This window comes from Oncorhynchus nerka, unplaced genomic scaffold, assembly GCF_034236695.1.
Source record: "Oncorhynchus nerka isolate Pitt River unplaced genomic scaffold, Oner_Uvic_2.0 unplaced_scaffold_1582, whole genome shotgun sequence".
In the NCBI taxonomy this organism is placed as follows: Eukaryota; Metazoa; Chordata; class Actinopteri; order Salmoniformes; family Salmonidae; genus Oncorhynchus; species Oncorhynchus nerka.
In genome coordinates, this window is record NW_027039746.1 from 64080 (window position 1) to 81214 (window position 17135).

General features: G+C 50.7%; 1 protein-coding gene across 1 annotated transcript in view; it reads left to right on the forward strand.

Moving 5' to 3' along the window:
- Positions 1 to 17135, forward strand: part of LOC115126434 (proteasome adapter and scaffold protein ECM29-like) — a 55764-nt gene that overhangs the window by 29812 nt on the left and 8817 nt on the right. The window contains 12 exon segments of the mRNA XM_065015252.1: positions 1264 to 1449; positions 5696 to 5808; positions 6518 to 6668; positions 7151 to 7187; positions 7190 to 7233; positions 7235 to 7306; positions 8563 to 8629; positions 8856 to 8947; positions 9843 to 9909; positions 10069 to 10266; positions 16241 to 16452; positions 16594 to 16768. Coding sequence (XP_064871324.1) covers positions 1264 to 1449; positions 5696 to 5808; positions 6518 to 6668; positions 7151 to 7187; positions 7190 to 7233; positions 7235 to 7306; positions 8563 to 8629; positions 8856 to 8947; positions 9843 to 9909; positions 10069 to 10266; positions 16241 to 16452; positions 16594 to 16768 — 1414 coding nt within the window.

A 17135-nucleotide genomic window follows, 5' to 3' on the forward strand; every position in this document is an offset into this window, starting at 1 on the left:
TCTCTCTATCCCCTCCCTCTCTACCCCCTCTCTCTATCCCCCTCTCTCTATCCCCCTCTCTCTATCCCCCTCTCTCTACCCCCCTCTCTCTACCCCCTCTCTCTATCCCCCTCTCTCTATCCCCCTCTCTCTATCCCCCTCTCTCTATCCCCCTCTCTCTATCCCCCAGACTCTCTATCCCCCTCCTCTCTCTACCCCTCTCTCTATCCCCCTCTCTCTATCCCCTCTCTCTCTCCCCCTCCCTCTCTCTCCCCCTCCCTCTCTACCCCCCCTCTCTACCCCTCTCTCTCTCTCCTATCCCCCCTCTCTACCCCCTCTCTATCCCCCTCTCTCTCTACCCCCCTCTCTCTCTACCCCTCCCTCTCTACCCCCTCTCTCTCTATCCCCCTCTCTCTCTACCCCTCTCTCTCTACCCCCCCCTCCCCCTCTCTCCCCCTCTCTATCCCCCTCCCTCTCTACCCCCTCCTCTATCCACCCCCTCTCTCTACCCCCTCTCTCTCTACCCCTCTCTACCCACCCTCTCTCTACCTCCCCCTCTCTCTACCCCCCTCTCTCTATCCACCCTCTCTCTATCCCCCTCTCCTCTCTACCCCCTCTCCTCTCTACCCCCCTCTCTCTCCCTCTCTCTCTACCCCTCTCTCTCTATCCCCTCTCTCTCTCCCCCTCTCTCTCTACCCCTCCCTCTCTACTCCCCCTCCCTCTCTACCCCCTCCTCTCTACCCCTCTCTCTCTACCCCCTCTCTCTATACCCTCTCTCTAGGGCCCCCCTCCTCTCTACCCCCTCTCTCTATCCCCCCTCTCTCTCTACCCCCCCCTCTCTACCCCCTCTCTATCCCCCTCTCTCTCTACCCACCCTCTCTCTACCCTCTCTCTCTCTCCACCCCCCTCTCTCTACCCCCTCCCTCTCTATCTCCTCTCTCTATCCCCCCTCTCTCTATCCCCCTCTCTCTCTATCCCCCTCTCTCTCTACCCCCTCTCTCTCTACCCCCTCCCTCTCTCTCTCTCTATACCCTCTCCCCTCTCTATCCCCCTCCTCTCTATCCCCCTCTCTCTCTACCCCTCCCTCTCTACCCCCCTCCTCTCTATTATCTACCCCCTCTCTCTATCCCCCCCCTCTCTATCCCCCCCTCTCTCTACCCCCTCTCCCCCTCTCTCTATATCCCCTCTCTCTATCCCTCTCTCTCTATCTCTCTCTACCCCCTATCCCCCTCTCTCTATCTCTCTCTACCCCCTCCCTCTCTCTCTCTCTCTACCCCTCCCCAGGTGGATAAGTATCTGAAGGAGATCCTCCAGGATGTGATATCTAACCTGACCAATAACATCTGGAGGGCCCGGGAGTCCGCCTGCCTCGCTCTGAACGACCTCATCCGAGGACGCAACGCCGACGACCTCATCGACCACCTGGAGGAGATCTGGGAAACCCTGTTCAGGGTTCTGGACGACATCAAGGTGCTCACACACACACACACACACACACACGTAAACACACACAACCACAAACAGACTATTCCTGGCCTAGGGACTTGTGTGATGTCAGATGGGTTATTATAGCTGGGGGGTGTCAGATGGGTTATTATAGCTGGGGGTGTCAGATGGGTTATTATAGCTGGGGGGTGTCAGATGGGTTATTATAGCTGGGGGGTGTCAGATGGGTTATTATAGCTGGGGGGTGTCAGATGGGTTATTATAGCTGGGGGGTGTCAGATGGGTTATTATAGCTGGGGGGTGTCAGATGGGTTATTATAGCTGGGGGGTGTCAGATGGGTTATTATAGCTGGGGGGTGTCAGATGGGTTATTATAGCTGGGGGGTGTCAGATGGGTTATTATAGCTGTGGGGGGGGGTGTCAGATGGGTTATTATAGCTGGGGGGTGTCAGATGGGTTATTATAGCTGGGGGGTGTCAGATGGGTTATTATAGCTGGGGGGTGTCAGATGGGTTATTATAGCTGGGGGTGTCAGATGGGTTATTATAGCTGGGGGGTCAGATGGGTTATTATAGCTGGGGGGGTCAGATGGGTTATTATAGCTGGGGGGGGTCAGATGGGTTATTATAGCTGGGGGGGGTCAGATGGGTTATTATAGCTGGGGGGGTCAGATGGGTTATTATAGCTGGGGGGTGTCAGATGGGTTATTATAGCTGGGGGGGTCAGATGGGTTATTATAGCTGGGGGGTCAGATGGGTTATTATAGCTGGGGGGCGTCAGATGGGTTATTATAGCTGGGGGTCAGATGGGTTATTATAGCTGGGGGGTGTCAGATGGGTTATTTTAGCTGGGGGGGATCAGATGGGTTATTATAGCTGGGGGGTCAGAGGGTTCTAGCTGGGGGTGGTGGTGGGTTGCTGACCTGTGTAGTCTGGGGTCTGTCAGAAGGGTTATAACCCTCAAAACACTGGGGTGTCAGATGGGTTATTATAGCTGGGGGGTGACATCTCAGGTGGGTTATTATAGGTGGGGGGTGTCAGATGGCAACTGGTTATTATAGCTGGGGGGTGTCAGTGGGTTATTATAGCTGGGGGGTGTCAGATGGGTTATTATAGCTGGGGGGTGTCAGATGGGTTATTATAGCTGTGTCAGATGGGTTATTATAGCTTGTCAGATGGGTTATTATAGCTAGGGGGGTGTCAGATGGGTTATTATAGCTGTGTCTGTCAGATGGGTTATTATAGCTGGGGGTCAGATGGGTTATTATAGCTCTCAGATGGGTTATTATAGCTGGGGGGTGGGTCAGATGGGTTATTATAGCTAAGTCTAGGGTTATTATCCAGCTGGGGGTGTCTGTGTGGTTGTGCTGATCTGTATTGTCTGTCTCAGGTGGGTTATTATGCTGGATTAATCCCTCTGTCTCCAGGTTGTGTTGTCGTTTGTGTGTGTGACATTAAGGGTGTCTGTCAGGTGGTTATTATAGCTGTGGGGTGACAGATGGGTTCTCTCTTATGGCGAGCAGGTGGGGGTGTGTCAGGATGGGTTAATAGCTGGTGGGTGTCAGACATTGGGTTATTCTAGCTGGGGGGTGTGATGGGTTATTATAGCTGGGGATCTCTGTGTTTTATAGCTGGGAGGGGGTCAGTCAGGTTTAGCAGCCCAGGGGGTCAGAGCCTGGGGTTACCAACCCCTGTTTGGATAAAGGCATTGTAGCGTGCCTGAGGTCCGACCTCTCAGGTACGCAGCTGGGGGGGATGTCAGATGGGTTATTATTCTGGGGGTCTCTGGGTTAGGTTATAGATGGGCTGGGGTCTGGATGGGTTAGGTTTAGCAGGGGGGCCCAGCCAACAGATGGGTTCATTATGAGCTGGGGGCTCTCCTGTGTCAAGTCGGTCACTCTATCTGGGTCGGTGTCAGAGGGTTCTTAGCTCTGGGGGGTGGAGTAGGGTCTGATGGGAGGGATCATGGGGTAGTTTTCCTTCAGGAGGGTGCAGCTCTCTCTTATTAGCTGGAGGTGGTGTCGGTCAGGGACTGATTATAGCTGCAGGGTGACCTGGTCATAGGGAAAGGAGAAGATTAATTCGTCTAGCAATGATAGGAAAATCAGACAGAGCCAAGTGTTGGTTCTAGGAGGGGGTAGGTCAGTGGGTTATTCGGTCGCCTCTTTAAGCCCTGGGGGCTCTGTCAGAGTAGGGTTATTATCTCTGGGCTCTGTCGGCATTATAGCTCTTTCTCGCTCTGTCGGATCTTCTTTCTGGCTCTGTCAGAGGTTATTATAGCTCTCTGGGTTCTAGCTGGGGGGGTCAGATGGGTTGAGATTATAGCTGGGGGGTCAGAGTTTTGGGAGGGATTCGCTCTGTCAGGGAGGTCTCTGGGTTTTCATTTCTGGGGGTGTCGGTCTGGGTTCGCTAGCTGGGGGGCTCGGTCGGGATGGGTTGATGAGCTGTCTGAGGGGGAGAAGGTCTCAGGTCTGGAGAAGAGGGAGGAGATAGGGCTCTGTCATGGGGTTCAGATGGGTTGGATTTATCTGGAGAGCTCTGTCAGGCACAGGATGGGCAGTGTGATAGCTCTGTCGTTTGTCAGATGGGTTGTCTATAGCTCAGGGTGGTGTCTGTCGGTTGCAGATAGCGAGGGGGGAGGGGGAGGATTCGCTCTGGAGAAGGTTAGAGCTTCTCTATAGAATGGAAAGATGTAAAAGGCTTTTAGAGACCTTGTTGGGTTAGGATGTCAGTGTCCGCAAGGTCCGTGTTTTCCTCCATAGTGTGGGACCGTCTGATGGGTGTGTCCCTACAGGTGGTGTGTGTCAGATGGGTTAGGTGTGTGTGTGTGAGTATCACCCTTCCCTCCAGTGGGGGGTGTCAGGTGGGTTGATTATAGCTGGGGGGTGTCAGATGGGTTATTATCCCAGCACTCCTAAGAGGAGGTGTCTCAGTGTCCTGGATTACAGGTCCTGACTACCTCAGTGTGTCCGAGCCAGTGTGGGTGTGTTATTAGGTAACGTACACAGGTGTGGATTGAACACACCTACAGGTGTGTGTGTGTCAGCCTGTTGTCACAGGTGGCAGGAGTCTCCAGGTGTGTGTGTATTACACTGGGGTGAGTCTACATGTCAGATGGTCCTACTGTCTCCAGGTGGTGAGTGACATTAATCTCTACTCCAAGGGGCAGTGAGATGGCGTCTCAGGTGTATAGTGTGTGTGACACACAGGTGGGAGAACACAGGTGTGTGTGACATTAACCTCAGCCTCCAGGTGTGTGTGGGGCCACAGTGTGTGTGAGTGACATTAATCTCTCTGTCTCCAGGCAGTGACATTAACTCTCGACAGGTGTGGTGTGTTATAGCTCACACAGTGTGGGTGACATTAATTATCACCAGTGGGTAAATCTCTCTGTCTCCAGGTGTGTGTAGTGTCTGTCTCCAGGTGTGTTGAAGTGACATTAACCTGTGTCCAGGTGTGTCTGTCTACATTAATCTCTCTCTGTCTCCAGGGAAGGTGACATTAGTCTCTCTCTGAGAGAACACACCTGACATTAAACCTCAGTCTCCAGGCAGGAGTGACATTAATCTCTCTGTCACAGTGTGTGTGTATTAATCTCTCTCTGTCTCCAGGTGTGTGTCCAGTGACATTAACGTCTCCAGGTGTGTGAGTGACATTAATCTCTCTCTGTCTCCAGGTGTGTGTGACATTAATCTCTCTCTGTCTCCAGGTGTGTGTGAGTGACATTAATCTCTCTCTGTCTCCAGGTGTGTGTGTGTGTGTGAGTTGTGTGTGTGTGACGTCTACAGGTGTGTGTGTGTGTGTGTGTGACATTAATGTCTCTGTCTCCTCTGTGTGTGTGTGTGTGTGACATTAATCTCTCTCTGTCTCAGGTGTGTGTGTGTGTGACATTCTCTCTGTGTGAGTGACATTGTCTCTGTCTCCATGTAATCTCTCTGTCTCCAGGTGTGTGTCTTGTGACATTAATCTCTCTGTCTCCAGGTGTGTGTGAGTGACATTAATCTCTCTCTGTCTCCAGGTGTGTTGTGACATTAATCTCTCTGTCTCCAGGTGTGTGTGTGACATTAATCTCTCTCTGTCTCCAGGTGTGTGTGTGACATTAATCTCTCTGTCTGTGTGACATTAATCTCTCTCTGTCTCCAGGTGTGTGTGTGTGTGTGACATTAATCTCTCTCTGTCTCCAGGTGTGTGTGTGTGTGAGTGACATTAATCTCTCTGTCTCCAGGTGGTGTGTGTGTGTGACATTAATCTCTCTGTGTCTCTGTCTCCAGGTGTGTACTAGGATGTGTGAGTCGTCAGGTTTAGCAGCCCAGAGGTCTGTAGCTGTTCTGTTACCAACCCTCCTGGATCTCGTCAGCAACGTGCCTGAGGTCCTCTCTCTCAGGTACTCCTCCACATGTGTGTTCATTGTCTCTCTGTCTATGTGATCTCTCGGTCTCTCTCTCTGTGCTCTCTCTCTCTCTGCTCTGTCGGTCTCTCTCTCTCTCCAGGTCTGTCTCTCTCTGTCTTCTCTGTTCTGTCGGTCTCTCTCTCTCTGAGGTCGCTCTGTCAGGTCTCTCTCTCTCTCGCTCTGTCGGTCTCTCTCTCTCTCGCTCTGTCGGTCTCTCTCTCTTCTCTCTGTCTGTCTCTCTCTCTCTCTGTCTCTCTCTCTCTCTCGGTCTCTCTCTGTCTCTCTCTCTCTCTCTCTCTGTCTCGCTCTGTGTCTCTCTCTCTCTGTCTCTCTCTCTTCTCTCTGTCGGGCTCTGTCTCTCTCTCTCGCTCTTGTCTCTCTCTCTCTCTCTGTCGGTCTCTCTCTGTCTCTCTGTCGGTCTCTCTCTCTCGCTCTGTCTCTCTCTCTCTTGTCTCTCTCTCTGTCGGTCTCTCTCTCGCTCTGTCGGTCTCTCTTGTCTCTCTCTGTCTCTCTCTCTCTCTCTCTTTCTCGCTCTGTCGGTCTCTCTCTCTCTCTCTCTCTCTCGCTCTGTCGGTCTCTCTCTCTCTCTGTCGGGCTCTGTCGGTCTCTCTCTCTGTTCTCTCTCTGTTCTCTCTCTATATGAATGAAATGTTTTTTAGAGACCTTGTTGGCCGTAGCAGTTAAGCAGCCCTCCTCCCTCCAGTATCCAGACCCTGGTGAAGGTGTCTAAGACAGCTGGTAATAGGTTGAAGCCCCACGTCCCTCGTCTAATCCCAGCACTCCTGGAGGCTCTCAGTGTCCTGGAGCCACAGGTCCTCAACTACCTCAGCCTCCGAGCCACGGAGCAGGAGAAGGTAACGTACACACAGAGAGAACACACCTACTGTCTCTCTCAGAGAGTCTCTTGTCTCTCCTCAGCCTCTTGAGCCACGGAGCAGGAGAAGGTAACGTACACACAGAGAGAACACACCTACTAAACCTCAGCCTCCGAGCCACGGAGCAGGAGAAGGTACATACCACACACACACAGACTATAACTGCCGTTTCTCCAGAGGTGTGATTATCGTCTAATTGACATAATCTCTCTTGTCTCTCTCTCTTGTCTCTCTCTCTTGTCTCTGTCTCTGTCTCTCTCTCTCTCTCTGTCTCTCTGTCTCTCTGTCTCTCTCTGTCTCTCTCTGTCTCTCTCTCTGTCTCTCTCTGTCTCTCTCTCTGTCTCTCTCTGTCTCTCTCTCTCTCTCTCTCTCTCTCTCTGTCTCTCTCTCTCTGTCTCTGTCTCTCTCTGTCTCTCTCTCTCTGTTTCTCTCTCTCTGTCTCTCTCTCTCTGTTTCTCCAGAGTGCCATGGATGCTGCCAGACTCAGTGCTGCCAAGTCCTCCCCATGATGGAGACCATCAACATGTGTCTGCAGCACCTGTCTCGTGTCTGTTCTGGGGGAGCTGGTCCCCAGACTCTGTGACCTACTGAAGAGTGGAGTGGGTCTGGGCACCAAGGTAACACTGTGTCTGTTCTCTCTCCCTCTCTCACCAACCTAAATACTGAACTGTGTCTGTTCTGGGGGAGCTGGTCCCCAGACTCTGTGACCTACTGAAGAGTGGAGTGGGTCTGGGCACCAAGGTAACACCCCCCTCTCTCACCAACCTAAATACTGAACCGTGTCTGTTCTGGGGGAGCTGGTCCCCAGACTCTGTGACCTACTGAAGAGTGGAGTGGGTCTGGGCACCAAGGTAACACCCCTCTCTCACCAACCTAAATACTGAACTGTGTCTGTTCTGGGGGAGCTGGTCCCCAGACTCTGTGACCTACTGAAGAGTGGAGTGGGTCTGGTTACCAAGGTAACACCCCCCTCTCTCACCAACCTAAATACTGAACTGTGTCTGTTCTGGGGGAGCTGGTCCCCAGACTCTGTGACCTACTGAAGAGTGGAGTGGGTCTGGTTACCAAGGTAACACCCCTCTCTCACCAACCTAAATACTGAACCGTGTCTGTTCTGGGGGAGCTGGTCCCCAGACACTGAAGAGTTGTCTGGTTACCAAGTCAAACCTCACCAACCTAAATACTGAATTGTGTCTGTTCTGGGGAGCTGGTCCCCAGACTCTGTGACCTACTGAAGAGTGGAGTGGGTCTGGTTACCAAGGTAACACCCCTCTCTCACCAACCTAAATACTGAACCGTGTCTCAGCCTGATGAGTTGGACACGTTGTCGGAAAGTCAAATCCTCCGCTGTTTTCCTTGGTGATAAACTGCATATTGTGTCTTAATGCTCCCCTTATGCCCCCCCCCAACTGGTGTTACTCTGTCTCCCCCAACAGACGTTACCTGCCCCCCCACCCCAGTGACATCCATCACTGTAGCAGTTGTTAATATATATAGATGGGTATTTTTTTCTAATGTTGTTTTTCTGACATTTTATTTCACTTGGTCCTCCATGTTGGAGCGCTGAGCTTTTCAATGTCTCCTCCAATCACACCTGCAGCCCTGAACATGTGACCAGTAAACACTGTCTCCTCCAATCACACCTGCAGCCCTGAACATGTGACCATTTAAACACTGTCTCCTCCAATCACACCTGCAGCCCTGAACATGTGACCATTTAAACACTGTCTCCTCCAATCACACCTGCAGCCCTGAACATGTGACCAGTAAACACTGTCTCCTCCAATCACACCTGCAGCCCTGAACATGTGACCAGTCAACAGTCTGAATCTGAATGAATGTCACAATACCAGTGTCTCCTCTCTTGTTCCAGGGTGGTTGTGCCAGTGTGATCGTGTCCCTCACCGTCCAGTGTCCCCAGGACCTCACCCCCTACTCAGGTAAGCACGTTACCCTCTGGGGTACAGGTAGACTTTACTGTACCGACCCCCAGATGTCCTGACTGGTCAACATCCAGAAGAGAAATGGAGAGATGGAGTAGAGTTTTGTCTTTGTCAGTTCACTACAACCTCTCCTCTATGGTCTGGTTTCCCTGGACTGGGCCTTCCTTACTGTCTCTGTCATGATGTGTGTGTGTCTCTGTGTGTGTGTGTGTGTGTGAGACAGGTAAACTGATGAGTGCCCTACTGAATGGGATTCATGACCGTAGCAGTGTGGTCCAGAAAGCCTTCTCCTTCGCTCTGGGACATCTAGTCAGGGTGAGTAGGATGGTGTTATCTAACTAACTGCATCAGTGATAGTTTATATATATACATACATACATACATATATACATACATACATACATACATACATACACACACACAGTGGGGCAAAAAAGTATTTAGTCAGCCACCAATTGTGCAAGTTCTCCCACTTAAAAAGATGAGAGGCCTGTAATTTTAGTCTTCCCAGCCTGGTGCAGGTCTACAATTTTGTTTCTGGTGGCCTTTGACAGCAATCCTGCTTGTTTGTAGGTGACCAAATACTTATTTTCCACCATAATTTGCAAATAAATTCATTAAAAATCCTACAATGTGATTTTCTGGATATTTTTTCTCATTTTGTCTGTCATAGTTGAAGTGGACCTATGATGGTAATTACAGGCCTCCTCTTTGTAAGTGGGAGAACTTGCACAATTGGTGGCTGACTAAATACTTTTTTGCCCCACTGTGTATGTGTATATATATATATATATATATATATCACGAAAGTGAGTACACCCCTCACATGTTTGTAAATATTTGAGTATATCTTTTCATGTGACAACACTGAAGAAATGACACTTTGCTACAATGTAAAGTAGTGAGTGTACAGCTTGTATAACAGTGTCAATTTGCTGTCCCCTCAAAATAACTCAACACACAGCCATTCATGTCTAAACCGCTGGCAACAACAGTGAGTACACCCCCTAAGTGAGAATGTCCAAATTGGGCCCAATTAGCCATTTTCCCTCCTCGGTGTCATGTGACTCGTTTAACCTGAAGTCAGGACTGGTTGTATTAATAGAAGTGTCTTGTCTCCTCAGACAGCGAAGGACAGCAGTTAGTTAATATATATATATAACCTGAAGTCAGGACTGGTTGTATTAATAGAAGTGTCTTGTCTCCTCAGACAGCGAAGGACAGCAGTGTAGAGAAACTCCTACTGAAACTCAACACCTGGTACCTGGAGAAAGAAGGTGAGACAACAGGATCTGTCCAGTCTACTTCCTCCTCTTATTGCCCAGTCCCCCAAAACAACCACGAGACACTGCTCCTAGATCAGCGGTGTGGCTCTTTGTCCCCCCCCCCCCTTCAAAAGATGACGTGGCTCTTTGTCGTCGTCCCCCCCCCCCCAGAGCCGGTGTACAGGTCGTCGTGCGCCTTGACGGTCCACGCTATCAGCCACTACAGCCCTGATGTCCTGAAGGGGCATGCGGTGGGAGCGTTGCCGCTAGCCTTCTTGGGTATGCACCAGGCGCCGGGACCAGACGAGGAGAAGGGAGAGAGCCACGACGCCACGCTGTGGAGCGAAGTCTGGCAGGAACACGTACCAGGTTAGTGAGAGAGGAGAGAAACGCACACCTGGTCAGAGAGAGGAGAGAAACGCACACCTGGTCAGAGAGAGAGGAGAGAAACACACACCTGGTCAGAGAGAGGAGAGAAACACACACCTGGTCAGAGAGGAGAGCAACACACACCTGGTCAGAGAGAGGAGAGAAACACACACCTGGTCAGAGAGAGGAGAGAAACACACACCTGGTCAGAGAGAAAGGAGAGAAACACACACCTGGTCAGAGAGAAAGGAGAGAAACACACACCTGGTCAGAGAGAGGAGAGAAACATACACCTGGTCAGAGAGAGGAGAGAAACACACACCTGGTCAGAGAGAGAGGAGAGAAACACACACCTGGTCAGAGAGAGAGGAGAGAAACACACACCTGGTCAGAGAGAGAGGAGAGAAACACACACCTGGTCAGAGAGAGAGGAGAGAAACACACACCTGGTCAGAGAGAGAGGAGAGAAACACACACCTGGTCAGAGAGAGGAGAGAAACACACACCTGGTCAGAGAGAGGAGAGAAACGCACACCTGGTCAGAGAGAGAGAGAGAGGAGAGCAACACACCTGGTCAGAGAGAGAGAGAGAGAGAGGAGAGAAACGCACACCTGGTCAGAGAGAGAGAGAGAGAGAAACGCACACCTGGTCAGAGAGAGAGAGAGAGAGGAGAGAAACGCACACCTGGTCAGAGAGAAACACACACCTGGTCAGAGAGAAACGCACACCTGGTCAGAGAGAAACGCACACCTGGTCAGAGAGAGGGAGAGAGGAGAGAAACGCACACCTGGTCAGAGAGAAACACACACCTGGTCAGAGAGAAACGCACACCTGGTCAGAGAGAGAGAGAGAGGAGAGAAACGCACACCTGGTCAGAGAGAGAGAGAGAGGAGAGAAACGCACACCTGGTCAGAGAGAGAGATAGGAGAGAAACACACACCTGGTCAGAGAGAGAGAGAGAGGAGAGAAACACACACCTGGTCAGAGAGAGAGAGAGAGGAGAGAAACACACACCTGGTCGGAGAGAAACACACACCTGGTCAGAGAGAGGAGAGGAACACACACCTGGTCAGAGAGAGAAAGGAGAGAAACGCACACCTGGTCAGAGAGAGAAAGGAGAGAAACGCACACCTGGTCAGAGAGAGAAAGGAGAGAAACGCACACCTGGTCAGAGAGAGAAAGGAGAGAAACGCACACCTGGTCAGAGAGAGAAAGGAGAGAAACGCACACCTGGTCAGAGAGAGAAAGGAGAGAAACGCACACCTGGTCAGAGAGAGAGGAGAGAAACACACACCTGGTCAGAGAGAGAGGAGAGAAACACACACCTGGTCAGAGAGAGGAGAGAAACACACACCTGGTCAGAGAGAGGAGAGAAACACACACCTGGTCAGAGAGAGGAGAGAAACACACACCTGGTCAGAGAGAGAGGAGAGAAACACACACCTGGTCAGAGAGAGGAGAGAAACACACACCTGGTCAGAGAGAGGAGAGAAACACACACCTGGTCAGAGAGAGGAGAGAAACACACACCTGGTCAGAGAGAGGAGAGAAACACACACCTGGTCAGAGAGAAAGGAGAGAAACACACACCTGGTCAGAGAGAGAGGAGAGAAACACACACCTGGTCAGAGAGAGGAGAGAAACACACACCTGGTCAGAGAGAGGAGAGAAACACACACCTGGTCAGAGAGAGAGGAGAGAAACACACACCTGGTCAGAGAGAGGAGAGAAACACACACCTGGTCAGAGAGAAAGGAGAGAAACACACACCTGGTCAGAGAGAAAGGAGAGAAACACACACCTGGTCAGAGAGAGAAAGGAGAGAAACACACACCTGGTCAGAGAGAGAAAGGAGAGAAACACACACCTGGTCAGAGAGAGAGGAGAGGAACACACACCTGGTCAGAGAGAGGAGAGAAACACACACCTGGTCAGAGAGAAAGGAGAGAAACACACACCTGGTCAGAGAGAGGAGAGGAACACACACCTGGTCGGAGAGAAACACACACCTGGTCAGAGAGAGAGGAGAGAAGCACACACCTGGTCAGAGAGAGAGGAGAGAAGCACACACCTGGTCAGAGAGAGGAGAGAAACACACACCTGGTCAGAGAGAGGAGAGGAACACACACCTGGTCAGAGAGAGAGGAGAGAAACACACACCTGGTCAGAGAGCGAGGAGAGAAACACACACCTGGTCAGAGAGAGAGGAGAGAAACACACACCTGGTCAGAGAGAGAGGAGAGAAACACACACCTGGTCAGAGAGAGAGGAGAGGAACACACACCTGGTCAGAGAGAAAGGAGAGAAACACACACCTGGTCAGAGAGAAAGGAGAGAAACACACACCTGGTCAGAGAGAAAGGAGAGAAACACACACCTGGTCAGAGAGAAAGGAGAGAAACACACACCTGGTCAGAGAGAGAGGAGAGAAACACACACCTGGTCAGAGAGAGGAGAGAAACACACACCTGGTCAGAGAGAGAAAGGAGAGAAACACACACCTGGTCAGAGAGAGAAAGGAGAGAAACACACACCTGGTCAGAGAGAGAAAGGAGAGAAACACACACCTGGTCAGAGAGAGAAAGGAGAGAAACACACACCTGGTCAGAGAGAGAAAGGAGAGAAACACACACCTGGTCAGAGAGAGAGGAGAGAAGCACACACCTGGTCAGAGAGAGGAGAGGAACACACACCTGGTCGGAGAGAAACACACACCTGGTCAGAGAGAGGAGAGGAACACACACCTGGTCGGAGAGAAACACACACCTGGTCAGAGAGAGAGGAGAGAAGCACACACCTGGTCAGAGAGCGAGGAGAGAAGCACACACCTGGTCAGAGAGAGGAGAGAAGCACACACCTGGTCAGAGAGAGGAGAGAAGCACACACCTGGTCAGAGAGAGGAGAGAAGCACACACCTGGTCAGAGAGAGGAGAGAAGCACACACCTGGTCAGAGAGGAGAGAAACACACCTGGTCAGAGAGAGAGGAGAGAAACACACACCTGGTCAGAGAAACACACCTGGTCAGAGAGGAGAGTCACTACTCTGTCGAGGGAGTGTCTGGTGAGAGACACCTGGACACTCACAGTGGAGAGTCACTATGGACTAAGGCTCTGTAGAGGGAGTGTCTGGTCGAAGGCACTGTATTGCAGTGTTAGCTGTGCCACTAGAGATTCTGGGTTCGAGTCCAGGCTCCGTTACATCTGGCCACGACCGGGAGACCCATGGGGCATACAATTGTCTCAGCGTCGTCCGGGTTAGGGGAGGGTTTGGCCGGTCCGGGGAGGGTTTGGCCGGTTAGGGGAGGGTTTGGCCGGGCAGGGACGTCCTTGTACCATCGCGCTCTAGCGACTCCTGTGACGGGCCGGGCGCAGTGCACGCTGACACGGTCGTCTGGCGAGTTGGTGCGGCTGTCTTCAGGGTTAAAGCATTATGTCAAGAAGCAGTACGGCTTGGTTGGGTCGTGTACCGGAGGATGCGCGGCTCTCGACCTTCGACCTCTCCCCAGTCCGTACGGGAGTTGCAGCGATGAGACAACACTAACTAATCAAATCAAATCAAAGTTTATTCGTCACGTGCGCCGAATTCAACAGGTGTAGTAGACCTCACAGTGAAATGCTGAATACAACAGGTGTAGTAGACCTTACAGTGAAATGCTGAATACAACAGGTGTAGTAGACCTTACAGTGAAATGCTGAATACAACAGGTGTAGTAGACCTCACAGTGAAATGCTGAATACAACAGGTGTAGTAGACCTCACAGTGAAATGCTGAATACAACAGGTGTAGTAGACCTCACAGTGAAATGCTGAATACAACAGGTGTAGTAGACCTCACAGTGAAATGCCGAATACAACAGGTGTAGTAGACCTTACAGTGAAATGCTGAATACAACAGGTGTAGTAGACCTTACAGTGAAATGCTGAATACAACAGGTGTAGTAGACCTCACAGTGAAATGCTGAATACAACCGGTGTAGTAGACCTTACAGTGAAATGCTGAATACAACAGGTGTAGTAGACCTGACAGTGAAATGCTGAATACAACAGGTGTAGTAGACTTTACAGTGAAATGCTGACTTACAGGCTCTAACCAATAGTTCAAAAAAGGTATTAGGTGAACATTAGGTAGGTAAAGAAATAAAACAACAGTAAAAAGACAGGCTATATACAGTAGAGGGGCTACATACAGACACCGGTTAGTCAGGCTGATTGCGGTAGTATGTCCATGTAGATATGGTTAACCGCTCTGGTACCAGTGGGACTGTAGCTCTGGTACCAGTGGGGCGGTAGCTCTGGTACCAGTGGGGGCGGTAGCTCTGGTACCAGTGGGGGCGGTAGCTCTGGTACCAGTGGGGGCGGTAGCTCTGGTACCAGTGGGGGCGGTAGCTCTGGTACCAGTGGGGGCGGTAGCTCTGGTACCAGTGGGGGCGGTAGCGTCTCACCTCGCCAACAGCCAGTGAAATTGCAGGGCGCCAAATTCAAAACAACAGAAATCGCATCATTTAAATTCCTCAAACATACAAGTATTATTCACCATTTTAAAGATACACATCTCGTTAATCCAGCCGCAGTGTCTGATTTCAAAAAGGCTTTACGGCGAAAGCACACCATGCGATTATGTTAGGACAGCGCCTAGCCACAAGAAACCATACAGACATTTTCCAGCCAAGGAGAGGACTCACAACAGTCAGAAATAGCGATTTAAATTAATCACTAACCTTTTGATCTTCATCTGGTGGCACTCATAGGACTCCGTGTTACACAATACATGTTTGTTTTGTTCGATAATGTCCCTCTTTATGTCCAAAAAAACCTCAGTTGTGTTGGTGCGTTTAGTTCAGAAATCCAAAAGGCACAAATGCGCACTCTCAACAGACAGACGAAAAGTCAAAAAAGTACAATAAAAGTTAGTAGAAACATGTCAAACGATGTTTAAAATCAATCCTCGGGTTGTTTTTGTCATAAGTTATCAATAATATTTCAACCGGACAAAAGCTTCGTCAATAGAAAAGGAGAAACAAGAAAGGCGCTCTCCCGGTCACACACAGGACTCATGTCTGGAAATGTCCACTGTCCTCTCATTGAAAGTGCTGTATCTCACTCATTTTTCAGAGTAAAAGCCTGAATGCCTAAAGACTGGCCACATGTCGAAGAAGCCATAGAGATCGTGAACTGGGTCCTAAGTCTTTGTATGGTGGATAGGCTTTCAATGGAAAAACAGCCTTTCAAAATAATAGTCCTTCCTGGATGGATTTTCCTCAGGTTTTCACCTGCCATATCAGTTCTGTTATACTCACAGGCATTATTCAAACAGTTTTGGAAACTTTGGAGTGTTTTCTATCCAACTCTACCAGTTATATGCATATCCTAGCTTCTGGGCCTGAGTAGCAGGCAGTTTACTTTGGGCATGCTTTTCATCCACAATCCCGAATGCTGCTCCCTACCCTAGAGAAGTTAAAGTGACTATGTATATATGATGAACAGGGAGTAACAGCAGCGTGAAAGAGGGGTTGGTGGTTGGAGGGACACCATGCAGATAGCCTGGTTAGCCAATGTGTGGGAGCACTGGTTGGTCGGGCCATTTAGTTAGTATGTACATGAATGTATAGTTAAAGTGACTATGTATATATGATAAACAGAGAGTAACAGCAGAGTAAAGGAGGGGTTTGGGGGGGACACAATGCAAATAGTCCAGGTAGCCATTTGGAAACCTGTTCAAGGAGTCTTATGGCTTGGAGGTAAAAACTGTTGAGAAGCCTTTTTGACCTAGACTTGGCCCTCCGGTACCGCTTGCCGTGTGGTAGTAGAGAGAACAGTCTATGACTGGGGTGGCTGGGGTCGTTGACCATTTTTAGGGCCTTCCTCTGACTACCACTTGGATACCACGAAGACAGAGGTTAAAAATAAATAAATAAATAGAAAAGACCAAACATTTTGACCTTTTCAACCCCTGACCTCTCGTCGTGTCTTCCAGGAAGCTTTGGGGGCATCCGCCTCTACATGACGGAGCTGATCGACATTACCCAGAAGGCCTTGCAGTCCCAGTCGTGGAAGATGAAGGCCCAGGGCGCGGCTGCCATGGCGTCCATCGCTAAGCAACAGACGGGTTCTCTGGTCGCCCCCCACCTGGGTATGGTGTTGTCCGCTCTACTGCAGGGACTGGTTGGACGCACCTGGACTGGAAAGGTGTGTGTGTGTGTGTGTGTGTGTGGTCGGTGGAAGGGGGGGGTGCCTAGTGTTTAGTACAGATGTCTTCTCACACCAGTTGTTTGTGTCTAGTACAGATGTCTTCTCACACCAGTTGTTTGTGTGTTTGTTTGTCCGCAGGAGGAGCTGTTGAACGCCATCGGCTCTGTGGTGTCTAAGTGCAGGTACGGTTTCTCCTCTCCTTCTGACACTAGGAGCAGTCTGTCTGGCTCTCCTTCTGACACTAGGAGCAGTCTGTCTGGCTCTCCTTCTGACACTAGGAGCAGTCTGTCTGGCTCTCCTTCTGACACTGGCAGTCTCCTCTCCTGAGCAGTCTGTCTGGCTCTCCTTCTAGGAGCAGTCTGTCTGGCTCTCCTTCTGACACTAGGAGCAGTCTGTCTGGCTCTCCTTCTGACACTAGGAGCAGTCTGTCTGGCTCTCCTTCTGACACTAGGAGCAGTCTGTCTGGCTCTCCTTCTGACACTAGGAGCAGTCTGTCTGGCTCTCCTTCTGACACTAGGAGCAGTCTGTCTGGCTCTCCTTCTGACACTAGGAGCAGTCTGTCTGGCTCTCCTTCTGACACTAGGAGCAGTCTGTCTGGCTCTCCTTCTGACACTAGGAGCAGTCTGTCTGGCTCTCCTTCTGACACTAGGAGCAGTCTGTCTGGCTCTCCTTCTGACACT